The 13,106-nt window shown below is 45.7% G+C and overlaps 2 protein-coding genes across 2 annotated transcripts; both read left to right on the top strand.

Moving 5' to 3' along the window:
• Positions 1–1,079: 1,079 nt before the first annotated feature.
• PtA15_18A247 (uncharacterized protein) lies at positions 1,080–3,082 on the top strand (the record flags this gene model as incomplete). The annotated part of the gene is made up of 9 exons (XM_053164767.1): positions 1,080–1,259; positions 1,348–1,413; positions 2,246–2,272; positions 2,359–2,450; positions 2,521–2,550; positions 2,624–2,676; positions 2,751–2,818; positions 2,891–2,961; positions 3,040–3,082. 9 exons carry the CDS (start codon positions 1,080–1,082, stop codon positions 3,080–3,082), a joined length of 630 nt encoding a protein of 209 aa, XP_053028744.1.
• Positions 3,083–7,184: 4,102 nt separating this feature from the next.
• PtA15_18A246 (uncharacterized protein) lies at positions 7,185–7,835 on the top strand (the record flags this gene model as incomplete). The annotated part of the gene is made up of 2 exons (XM_053164766.1): positions 7,185–7,203; positions 7,543–7,835. The coding sequence occupies 2 exons, from the start codon at positions 7,185–7,187 to the stop codon at positions 7,833–7,835; spliced, it is 312 nt and encodes a 103-aa protein (XP_053028743.1).
• Between the last annotated feature and the right edge of the window lie 5,271 nt (positions 7,836–13,106).

Below are 13,106 nucleotides of genomic sequence, written 5' to 3'. Positions count from 1 at the left end.
CTCATTCACATTGTCAATCATATGTGATCTCCGTTGAATTTCCTTTCAAATGACTTTCTCATCTTGCATCAGAGTCTACAAAACAGATTTTTGCCCCAAACTGGCTGTTGAAATTACTCAGGTGAAAAGAATTGTGTGTTGTGGGATTTGAACCCACAACCTTCTACATTCATGAGAGCTGCTCTTGTACCACTGAGCTAAACACACAGTTGGTCTTACTGGTGATTTTTGGATATTAGATCATACAGCTTGGCCACTCAAATGGGGCTTGAAGCATATATTCCAACACTGGCAACAGTCATGGTTGTTCAACCCCTTGTTGGACATGGTTGTCCCAGGATAGGTCGCGGGCCAGCGGCCAATCCGAGGTCTTGTTTGACTCGAGTATGACTGACTGCCTGGTTACACATGGCACTGATGAGTGTGCCTGGCCCGGAGTTCATGGGCTGGTTCTGGGCGGAACGGTCGTGGGCATGCTTCAAACCAGGCATGCGGGCATGCTTCAAACCAGGCATGCGGGCATGCTTCAAACCAGGCATGGTTGTTCAAAGTTAAAACTGTTGTCGGACATGGTTTTCCAAGGAGAGTTGGGACCGGCAGCCAATCCGAAGTGAAGTCGAAAAACAAAACTCATGGAGACCCAAAATGTGGGCCTCGGGCCAAGTTTTGAAGGCCCGGGAAGGACTTTCTCTTTTGGTCAGGCTGTAGTTTTCGAACTGTTTGCAGCCTGACCAAAATGGTCTGTAAGTATGTACTACATCTGAAACGTGCTGGAAAATTCATTTTTCGTTTTTCGTTTTCGTTGACACAACCGGTGTGGGTCCTGGTCCACCGTACTACGGTGGACCACCGATTGAAACAGGTAGCAGAGTTAGCTGTCGGCGCATTGCGCAGGCAAAACACTTGGAAGTTGGAAGACCAGGTTGAATTATGAGGCTATAAAGATGTAGGAGCCCATCCAGGGAGCAAAGGCATCTCCACCACCACAATCCATTCCCTCTGACCAGCGGCCATCCACGCTCCAAAAAAACATTGCGATCATCACTCGTCAACTCTTCACTATACAAAACACTGTGAATATGAGGGGGACGGTAGTTGGTATCCTGATGGCCGCTTTTGTCGTTGTCGGCGTCACGGCTGTCCAAAACTCCCAATGTTACGAATACTTCCACAAGAAAGACGGATGTGTCCAGGCTACGGGCAACCCTGATCACCGATGTGCTGAACAGGTTGCGCACGCCGTAGAATCAGCCCGCCTAGTAAGTCGAGCCTTTCCAATCATATTCGAATCCCTAGATAATATATCTTGGTAATCATACATCCATCCTTTGTGCGTCCCTTCCGTAGCTGGCCGCACAGACTGGAAGTAGCGGGGGGCCGCGCTTGCAGCGCCGTTATGACGGGAAGGCCATGGTTCGTCGCGTTGTTTGTCTCGTGTCCCCAGTCCGTTTGCATCACGCAATATTGAACTTAACTTAGTTCTCGATGTTATTCTTAATCTTAACCAGCTAGTATTGGACAAATCAGTTAGTTGGTTCCTCGAAGTTGTCCTTGAAACTTAGTGGATCTTCTAAAGTCCATCATTGTATCCGTTCCTTTCTTAATCAACTCATTGTTTCTTTGACATCAACTCACTCATCACTAACAATCATTGTATCAATCAGGTCCGTATTTCATCACACATACATATCATGTACTCTCATCTTAACTCCATTCCTTATTGTTTAGGACAGTGATCTTGATCTTCCGGCTGAGTTAAATACTCAGATTGCTACACATGTAAAGGTATGTGCAAGAAATCAACCCATTGTTTGTTCAACATCAATTCACTCATCACTGACACTAACACTCATCTGATCAATCAGGTTTCATCACACATAAATATCATGCACTCTCATCTTAAACCTGTTCCTTATTGTTTAGGACAGTGATCCTTATCCGCCAGCTGAGTCGGATGGTGTAGATACTCAGATTGAGGTGCGTTTAGGTAATCAACTATGTAATTGTTTCTTCAACAATAACTCACTCATCACTATTCTAACACTCATCTTATCAATCAGATTAGTGATCAGTATTCGCCAGCTAAGCCGTATCTTGTGGATACTCCTATTGCTACACCTGTAAAGGTTAGTGATTGTTACCCGCCAGCTAATTTGTGTTGATATTGCTACTCCTATAAATTTTGCTGTCTATTCAATGACACTGTTTGCTTCCTGTCTTTTTTCCTTGCTGTTTGTTCTGACAGACCATGGAGCAGGTCGAGATGGTCTTTGTAAGTCGGATTCAACACGTCACTTAGATCATTGCGACCCTATGTGTTGAGCTGGGTTCTGAATTCAATAAACGTCGGATTTTCAGCGATGCCCCGGATTTGAATCACCCAACGGGTTCGAAGTGTGCCTCTGGGCGGGAAATAAAAATGTGCCCGGGAATACTGGGTGGATTAACGAGTGCGTCAACCCAGCTCTCCATAAATATTTATATCCCAATTAACAAACTAACATGCCTTGAATCCAACAGGGCCATCAGGGAGAACTGCGGGAAACAAGTGTACGTGTTGATCCACCTTTTTATATCTGCTTGTCGCGACTAATCCGGGTGATGAATCCAAACTGCGCTCTAGTTACATCCAAAGAAAAGGTATAAAGATAGCCCGGTATCCCAGGGTCGTAGGGGGTACGTCCAATCTCTCGTCCATAGAACTCGGTTGAGTTGGCATTGATTGAGCGTTATTCTCCGTAACCATGTAGGCTGTCGTTGGGGAGACGGCGATATGGGACCTGAGAACGGATGTTTCCAGATTGCGATGAACCAGGCCGTAAATGAACATTTCACTTAAAATCAACCCTCAGAGTGGAAAAGACTGACTGACTGACCCGAACTGTACCAGCTCTTTGACAATTTCAACCCCTCAGAGTACGAGAAGGAAAGAAAAGAAATTACTGAAATGACTTGGGACTTGTGGGTGCAGATTACTCAGTTTGTACCCCTGTCATTCGCTCTTGCTTTTGCTGACACTTTTACTCTCTGCACAAACAGCAACAACCTCTATTTCAACAAACCAGAAAACGCCGCGTTCTGAGCGCGTTCTCACAAGCTTGGACGGGATTCCCGCGCCCAGCCTCTATTCCTTTTTTTCTCAGCGATTCCGCTATCTTTGTGATCTGATTAACACTAGAGGCCAAGCCGGCTTCGCCGCTGCAAATCCAATGAATAATTATTTGGCTCATTCAAACCAGGATAGTACACACCGGAACCAAAACAAAGCCAATCAAATGGGCTGCCCTGCCTGCAAAATCTATATATATTTTGCACACAGGCAATTATTTTGTTGAGCCCATGGACTCAAACCAGCAGTGGGCCAGCTACGCTAACATTAGCGCAAGCGTAGCGTAGTGTTAGCTTTTTTAAGCTACGCTACGGTGGCGCTAGTGTTAGCGGCCAGATTTGGCCACTAACACTACTAAGATACAAAAAAGCGCTGGTGTAGCGCTAGCAGTGGTTTTTTACGGTCGCTAACGCTACAATTTTTTGTGGATAGCGTTAGCGTAGAGGTACTAACTTTTAGCATAGCTTTTGTGACGCTAGCTTTGCCTGAGGAAAAAACTGGGCAGAAACAGCCCAATTTTGTCCCTGCGCAACTCCAGGGATGAAACTGGGCAGAAATAACACCCCAGTTTTTTCCTGCAGTCACAAAAATACAGGAAAAAATTAGAATTTTGTTTCTTCTCAGTTTCTCCCGCCCTAGCGCAGCAGGAATTTATTCCACTACACTATAGAGGAGCAAAAATCCGTTATTTCCTATCCCGCTACGCTAACCGTTAGCATAGCAGATTTTTTTCTGCGCTAACAATAAAAAAAGTGCTAGTGCAGGAAAAAAAGCTATGCTAAAGCTTGGTGTTAGTGGTGTAAAATCCCACTAACACTACAAGAAAACAGGGCCTCTGTTAGCGCCGCTACGCTAACACTAAGTGGCCCTATAGCGTAGTGTAGCATAGTGGCCCACTGTTGCTCAAACCACCACCTGGCCAAATTTGTATGTGTTTCAGGACAAGGGAAGTCCACGACAATCTTGCTTAAGGTTTCTGCCCAGAAATTTTGTTTTCTTATATTTTGCCTGGAATGGTTAGAATAACCCCTGTGCCTTACCAAATGTGCCAAGACACAGTGGACCCTCCTAGCTCGGGGGGGGGGGGGGGGGGGGGGGGGGGGGGGGGGGGGGGGGGGCACACACACGAAGTGTGACTCCCCCCCCCAAACACTGACCAGCCTGTCAGCTTGCTTGGCACAAGGTGTCCAATTCAGTCTGGATTCTGTTGTTAGATATAGTGAATGTGATTAGTGATGTGCCTGAATCAGGGATTGTGAGGGTTTGTTGAGTCTTTTTACCTACTTGGCTTGGTTGTACTCTAATGCCAGAGTGGGCTCATTGAGTAGTGAGCAGAAAAAAAGGGCTCCTGGTCATGTTCCTTAAGGTATCAATTGCTACAAACCACAGTATTGGAACACCATAAGTGTATTCAAGCAGCAAACCACCTCCAAAGTCACACCATGCAGTCTTGCAACATGTTGATCTATGCTTATATCCTTATGTTAGTATGCTTCAACCATAACACAAAACAATCTTGTATAAAGTCTACACAAGATTTTTTCTGGTGTTTCTCTCTTTAGTGAATCAGAACCATCTTATCTTCAGGAATCTTCAAGCGCTCTGGAATTGTAATCAAGTTTCAACCAACCCTGCCACCCATCATAATTCAGGAGACTCATTGGCTGGCAATGCTGATCCAAGCAAAACCTCAAGGGTTGCTTCTACCTCAGACTCCAGGGTTTGGATGCATTTAGATTAAGTTTTCTTCTCTAATTGTGCTTTGTGTTTCAACGCTTCAAGCTCCCTGTCTAGGGTGGCAAAAAGTTGTACAATATCTCCTGGCTGCTGGATTCCTGTAGTGCAATAGATCTACAATCCAAATATAGGCAGGGCCTGTGGGTAATTGTGATTGCAGGATGGCTTCAAATGTTACAAGTGTGTCCAATGTTGTGGGAGCTGCAAAAGTTCATTAGATCAGGAAAAGTAAAGTTGTTTGTGTGGGGGCTTGGTGAGTGATTTATGATTTTTGTGCAACCATCATGGTGGACATTGTGACACAGCCTTTTGCAAGTACGCAGCAGAGGACCTGCAGGTAGTTCTGCCAACAATGGGAAGTTACGTTATCCGTAAGAAAAAGTAATGGATAACGTAACTGAATTGGTGCCGTTATTCAATTGTTGCGCTAACAGCAGCGTTGTTTTAGTTACGTGATTTTTTGATTTTTTTTCTGTCTTATTAGACCTGTTACGTTATCCCCCGCAATCTTAGGAGGATAACGTGCGGATAACGCGGGGTTTTTTGCCAATTTTACGGTGCTTTTACGCCAGATAACGCGGTTAGCGCGTTATCGGCGTTATTTTTTGCGGCATCAAGGCGGAAAGTCCCCCCCATTACGTTATCCAAACAAGCGCAGGAACATTTCACCAGATAACGATAACGCGTTATCTGGTAACGGTGGGAAGTTACGTTACAAAAATCCCGCTGGATAACGTAACGTAAGTAACTTCCCATTGTTGGTTCTGCAGCTATTCATTGACACAAGTTATTATTTGGCCTTCTCCTGCATGGGACACGTGGTGTGTTTGATTTTTGTGGCATGATTTCTTGAAATGTTACAAGCGTTTCCAATGACATTGGAGTTGATGTGGAGGCTTGGACTCCCATTTTCAACCCCACAAATCTGGCTAATCATAGATGTTGGAAGATGAACACTTCAACATTGAAGTTGGTGTGGAGGCTTGGACTCCCATTTTCATCCCCAAAAATCTGGCTAATCATAGATGTTAGCAGATGACCACTTCAACATAATCAGTGACCAGCCTTCCTTTTCTAATGTCCACATCTGTCTGGAATTGAGCAAAACCCTTAGTCTTTCTCTCTGTGTGTTCAGATATTGAGATTATCAACATCAAACAACGGTGGGTCGCTACTTTACGGTTATCGATATTGTAACGTTATTGTAGCGATTTTTGGTCCCTTTACGCTAACCGGAGCGGTAGCAATGGGGAAATGTGGTGTGATATCAATATCGCACCGGGCGGGTGTTTTTTTTTCAAGGCCGCTACGATATCTATGGGCAGAGCAGCAGGTATTTATCAACATATTGAGCAAGAAAAGGCCATTTCAGGGCTGATTTGGCCTTTCACTGCTCAATAAAGTGTTGCTCTGCTTGATAAGGGCCAATTTGACCCTTAATTGCTTAATAAAATGTTAATTTTCTCAATAACATGTTACTTTACTAGTAACGGCTGTACAAAAAAAGGCCAGTTACGATAACCGTGACGCGGCAATCCGCGCGCTAGCGTTAACAATAACTGTAAAAATGTTAGGCGCAGCTCGCTACTTTACTCTACAGCCCCGGTTATCGTAGAGTAAAGTAGCAACCCACCGTTGCATCAAACACTCCCACAACCCATTAAGACCAGAGACACTAGACTTGTCTTTTCACAACAAATAAACAATAAAATGAAAATTGCTGTGACTGGATATGTTCAGGTGAGATGTGGCCCAGTTAAATTTATTGGTGGAGTACAGGAACAAAATTGAAAATCATCTCAAGCAAAAATTTAATTCATTCCTTTCTTCTCATTTTGACTGAAGGTCTCCCACCCTCCTGGTCATTTCTAACTGCTGTCTCAGCAATGCAAATGAGTCTAACTGCAGCCATGCTTGTTTTATGCCTTATTTGTGACTAAAAAAAGCTTAATTCAATAGTTATAGTAGATGTGAGGATGATTTGAAGATAGCATCAACAGAAATCAAGCTTGCATTATATATGCCTCCATAGTCAAGTTCTACAAGAGTTCCACAAAGACATCATGGTATTTCACTCTCTAGAGAGTGCCATAGATTCCTCCCTGGTGAACAGACTGCAAGTCAAAGACCTTCCCTTAGTACAAAATCATCCAAAGTGGAAGCACAGTAGCACACCCCAGGAAAGGGGTGTGCTGACACCATGAAGATCAAAACATTTTCTGCAGAGGGATTTCTACACAACACATGTACACATGAACTATTCAACATGTAAAATGTACACGCCATGCAAAATGTACACACCATTCAAAATTTACATGCTATGTATCATTTACACTCCATGTACCATTTCAACCCATGTACCAATTTTTTAGGGTTATAGGAGCATGTATGTGGTAAACCGTATGGATTGCTAACGGTGGGGCCCCGAGGAGGCTGATGTACACTCCTCTGGGTGGCTGAGCCGCAGCCGAGCACACACCTGTGACCTCGGTTACAACACCCACCCCCTTGGCAAGGCTCTGAGACACCTGCAGGGGAGGTGAAAAACTACATACAAGTTGAATGAGAGCTGAAAGTTGAGTGAAAATAGGGAACCGGATTCAAGGAAATGAAGATGTTAAGGATTTAGCTGTCTGGGAATCAACTGGGGACTGATAGTTGTTGAATGAAGGGATTTAGGTAGAGGCTAATAGTAGTCCACGCCATCATCAAAACCTCAGCCGCCATCCTCAAAGTCACCACCATAATCAAAACCTCCACTGCTATCTTCAAAATCGTTGTTAAAACCTATGTCGTCAAAACCACCGTCTTCAAGACCACTGTAGACAAAACCTTCAAAATTTTCACCAAAACCACCGCTGTCCGAAAAACGGCCAACGTGATTGAAAACACCACTGTCATTGAAACCACCCCCTTCATCAAAACCACTGCTGTCATTAAATATGTTAGAGCTGGCGTCATTGTTGTATCTGCAGGATTCATCTTCTAATCCATGTTGATTTTGATGCTGATTAAGATAGTTGAGGTCGGTTGGATGGAATTGTGGAGACGTGACCTGGCTGTTATGTAATGTAGCTGGTTTATCTGGTTTCTGATCCATATGCTGAGGTGGGGAATCAATTTGATGATGTGGTTTAGCTCTTCCATCAATGTGTACCTCTGCGTACTGTCAGAAAGATTCCTCTCAAGCTTTGTGTCCCATCGCTTGAAGGTATTCAAATTCATTCTCCAAGAGTTTACTAGCCCAGCAATTAACATCAACAGCGCTGTACTTTTTCATATCAAATTGGGGCTCTGGTTTAACAAAAGGCTGTGATGGATTGGCAATTGGCTGATTTTTGTGATCATTAAGAATCCAATCCTTTTCAAGAGTTTCTTGCTGGTCAAAAACTGCTTGTCTGTCCAGAATTGATTGCTCAATATCATCACCACGCCAAGATTGAAAGTTGTCAAAATGTAGAGCTGCAGTTGGACCTAGAGTTGCATTCTGGGGAGCAATATCATTTTGCTGAACAGGGGTCAAGTTTGGCTGTTGGATCATATTCTGGTCAAGAACATTCAGATTTGGAATTGGGGAAGTCAGATGGCTCTCAGGATGAACAGGCCGCAGGCAATTCGCATGAGAATCTCCTTGCCTGGGCTTGCTGTGGTCTTTCTTCCAGGCACAAGATTGTTTGGTTGATTGATTACACATGATATGCTGCTGAGAAATGTGGTGGTTGAAATGCTGTGGGAGACTAACTTGTTGAAAAGAAGGCCGGGCTCCGGGAAAAGGAGCATAAGAGGTCGGAGACGGCACACTGCCTAGGACAATATTCAGATCTGCAAGCAAAAGTTGAATCCATCTGTAAGCACCATGGGCGTTGGGGTCCATCAATTTTGAGTGTTTTAGCATTGAAGGATAAGAAGAAAATGAGCTGGGTCCGGGTGTTGAAATTCCAGTGCTACCGGTCTCTCCCTCTTCCTCTTTCCCTTCCCTGTCACACTTCTCCTCTCCCTGTCACTCCCTCACTCCCTCCAGATTGCATATGCATAGTTCACCTTCTGTCCCACATTCTGGCCCCTCCACTTGTAATAGCTTATATATCCCTGGCTTAGACAGAAATAAACTCATCTGCTTTCTGCGTGCATTTCCCTGAGGTCTCTACGGCATACAACCTCTTGTAGCGTGTGCGCTTTTCCGCCACGCAAGCTAGCAGCTTCTAGCCCTCCTTGAGGGCTTCCTTGGCCCCCTTTGTTGTTGTCCTCTGAGCATCCTCGAGGTTGTTTTTCCTTTGAGTCATCTCTCATCTCTTTGACCTACGGCCATAGCTTCAACACCGGGATCGTTTGTCGGATTTGTAAGACAAGAAGAAAAAAACACAGGTATTTGTTCTTCGGGAAGATGAGAATGATCCGGGATTGTTTGTTGGTTGAATTTTCTTCAGTGTCTGGCTGGTAAGTGTTAACAAGATGCCTTAAGGGCTCATAACCTATAGGAGCATGCATGTGGTAAACAGTATGGATTGCTAATGGTGGGGCCCGCAGGAGGCTGATGTAAACTCCTCCGGGTGGCTGAGCCGCAGCTGAGTACACACCTGTGACCTCGGTCACAACAAGGGTCAGGTTTAACCGGGGGGCGCGTGCGCCGCTGTTGGAGCAGAAGGCTGGACAGAAAGTGCTGTAAAAAATGTGAAAGTCAGGGGAAACATGTAAAAACCTGCTTCATTTGAAAGGAGAAATTTAGGTGGTTCTTTTGAGCTAATAAAATTGATATAAAGCTCAGCGGAACTGGGTCTACACAAGGTTTGAAGTTGGTAATGCATGATGACTGATGTGCAGCCCTCATATGTAATGTTGTGATGACATCATATTGCCATAACTTAAATAGCACAGATTATATACAAAAACATCTCTGAGATTTGTAGACTCTTTGGTTGTGTAACAAAAAAGTTATAAAGTTAGTGGTAATTTCCTACTGAGCCAATCACACCCCCATTATATTTCATGTTATGATGGAAAAATATTGCTAATAATTCAACAGCACAGATAATATGCATCATTGAAATATTCCTTGAAGTTTCAGACTGTTTGTGTCTGTAACAAAAAAGCTGTACGGTTAGCAGTAATTTTCCTACTCTGTCTGCGCACCCCTCATATATCATGTTCTGATGGCACAATATTGCTAAAAATTTCAGAGGTCTCATTTTATGCATATTTCTCTGTGATCTGAAATTTGTATGCATGTGGTGTGTGGGAAACAAAATTTATGAATATGGCAGATAATAAAATGTGCCCCCACAAGGACCCCAGGAAGCCCCAAACAAGCTGCCTCATGTGAAATATGCTAATTCTGGGTTTTGGATATGTGGGGAAATTGGGTTTTCCCAATTGGGCCCGGTAGGGGTGAGCATGGGTTGGGTTGACCTAGGGATGATAATTGGGCGGGCCAGCCGGCGGGCGGCCCGAACCCGCCCCGGGTTTGGGTCGGGTTTGGGCGACGCCTTGCGAGAAAAAATCAATGTCGGCCCGACCCGGCAGACCCGCCACTGTATCCGGGCCGGGGCGGGCGGCCCGTCGGGTCCCGCCGGGCCACCCCCGAATAGGCCGGGGGCGGGGACCCAAGCGGATATTGTGTGCACTGTGAGTCTCACATGATACAGCTAGCGCCACTGATCCCCTGCCACCCACCACCGCCGTCGAATCACACACCGCCGTCGAATCCCCCACCATCCAGCCACCACCACCGTCGAATCCCCCCCACCGCCATCCTCCTCAGCCCCACACCCCTCCCCACCGCCCCCCATAGCCAAAGAGCAGTGCACGACTGAACCAAAAAAATACACACCCCACCACTCCCCCCACCGCCGTCGCATCCACCACCGCCGTCGCATCCACCACCACCGTCGAATCCACCCGTTCAACCACCACCCCCAAATCTATCAGATATCCGCTTGCCAACTACAAACCGGAACACCTATCGACTCTCGGCTATCAACTTTTGGTGTCAACCCTTGACTACATGGCTGAATCGACTGGCGAGGAAAGCGACATTCCAGTCTCTTCCACTGGACCGAATATGCAACCAAATCGATCTGGTGATGACCCGCCTCCGACTCCACTGCCAGCAGATACCCAGAGCGAATCACAAGAAGAGATCAGCGGCAGCCAATCGAAGAGGCGAAAACTCACGAGTGGTGTGTGGGAGCACTTCTCCAAGTTCATAGGTGAGTTATTATCTTTCTGCTTTCCTGAATCTTCCCATATTTCCTGCTCTAGCCATTCCAATATTATACTAACATTCTTAATTTCTTTGGTATGGGCATCATTTTCTAGACACAGATGGCAAGGAGAAGGCCAAGTGCAATTACTGCGAAGTGAAGCTTGTAGGCGCCTCGTCCGCTGGAACAAACCATCTCCATCGACACTCGAAGAAATGTCTCGTTGAGAAAGGCGGTGTCATGGTGAAACAAGGTCTTTTGAACTTTAGCTCGTCGATCAAATCTGCCGGCCACACCGTCTGGATATACAATCAAGATCAATCTCGCAAACGAATGGCAGAAATGGTAATTCAACATGAATACCCCTTTGCAATGGCTGAGCACGAAGGCTTTGTCAATTTCATGAAAGAAACTCAGCCTCAATTCAAGATGCCCGGACGCCAGACTCTGCGAAACGATTGCATCAAATTGTTCAACAAACAAAAAGCGACCTTTATCGCTCTCATCGCAAAGGACGCCGACCATGTTGCACTCACAACCGATCTACGGACGGCCTCCGATCTCACTGGATATATGGTGATCACGGCCCACTATATCAGCGCACAATGGAGCCTTGAGAAGTTAATCATCAGTTTCCAACCACTTCCGCCTCCGCACTCCAGCCCTGCTATTTCCGACCAACTCAGTCAAGTACTACGTGATTGGAAGCTTATCAACAAGCTAGCTTTTGTCACAATTGACAACGCAGCCTCAAACACAGCAGCCCTCGTTAGACTTCGACGATATGTGGATGATCGCTCTGCTACTCCGGGCGGTGCAACCTCGTGTTATTTCCATGTGCGCTGCTTAGCCCACATCATCAACCTCATCGTCAAGGATGGGCTCAAATTCTCCGGTTCAGCTGTTGATCAACTACGCAACAGTGTTCATTACATCCACGGATCACCAAGCCGCATGGATGCCTTTGAAAAGGCGCTCACTGCAGTTGACATCGAACTCAACAAGAAACGACCTTGTAAGGACGTTCCGACGCGGTGGAACTCCACTTACCTAATGATTGAGTCTTCCTTACCCTACAAGCTAGCCTTCGAGGAACTAGCGATCCAAGACGATAAGTATGACTACTGCCCGACCGAGGCTCAATGGGAGGAACTGGCTTCAATGGAAAACTTCCTTGAGCCATTTTATCAAGGTTGGTGTTTATTTTTCTTCTCAATTTTGTTTATTGGACCATTTTGGACCGAGTCACTTATATTGGTCTTGTTTTAGCAACGGTTTTGTTGAGTGGCACCCAATATCCAACCATCAATTATGGATATTGAGCGATGTCGGCCGTTGAACATCAACTAAACCATTATGCGGCCCATCCAAGCGATCTCGTGAACCTCAAAGACATGATCAAGCCGATGAAGGCCAAATTTGAAAAGTATTGGGAACCATCAAAGGAACTCCTGGCCGTTGGTCTTATTCTTGACCCCCGTTTTAAGATGCGATACCTCCGCTTTCATCTTGAGCAGCACACCGCGCCCGACCAGGACATCAATGAATTTGTCGGAAATGTGCGATCGACCGTCTTTCAACTATGGAACCTGTATGCTCCAGCTTCATCATCTGCCGCTGAGCCAACCGCCAATCAAAATCAAACGAGGCCAACGAAGGCAATCAACAAGGACTTGACTGCCTTCCATCAGTACATGGCTGGAACCGTTGAAGCTTCGCCGAATGCACCTGCGGCTGAGTTGGATCTTTACCTCGAAGAACGAAATGTGATCCTCTCCGACGATTCTGATTCCGAGTTCGACCTGCTTGACTGGTGGAAAATGAATTCACCTCGATTCCCATCACTATCGAAGATTGCCAGGACAGTGCTCATGGTCCCAACAACATCAGTAGCCTCTGAGTCGGCTTTCTCTACAGGCGGGCGAGTTCTTGATGATGATCGAATGCGCCTGAATGAAGATTCTGTCGAGGCATTGATCTGCTCTCAAGACTGGATCAAGGCTGCCAAGCGGGCAGCCTTGCAGTGATTTTTCATGTTATTTCCCTCGTCATTACTAAAT

This window comes from Puccinia triticina, chromosome 18A (genome assembly GCF_026914185.1).
Source record: "Puccinia triticina chromosome 18A, complete sequence".
In the NCBI taxonomy this organism is placed as follows: Eukaryota; Fungi; Basidiomycota; class Pucciniomycetes; order Pucciniales; family Pucciniaceae; genus Puccinia; species Puccinia triticina.
The sequence above is the reverse complement of the archived record's forward strand: the minus strand, read 5'-3'. Positions and strand labels throughout refer to the sequence as shown.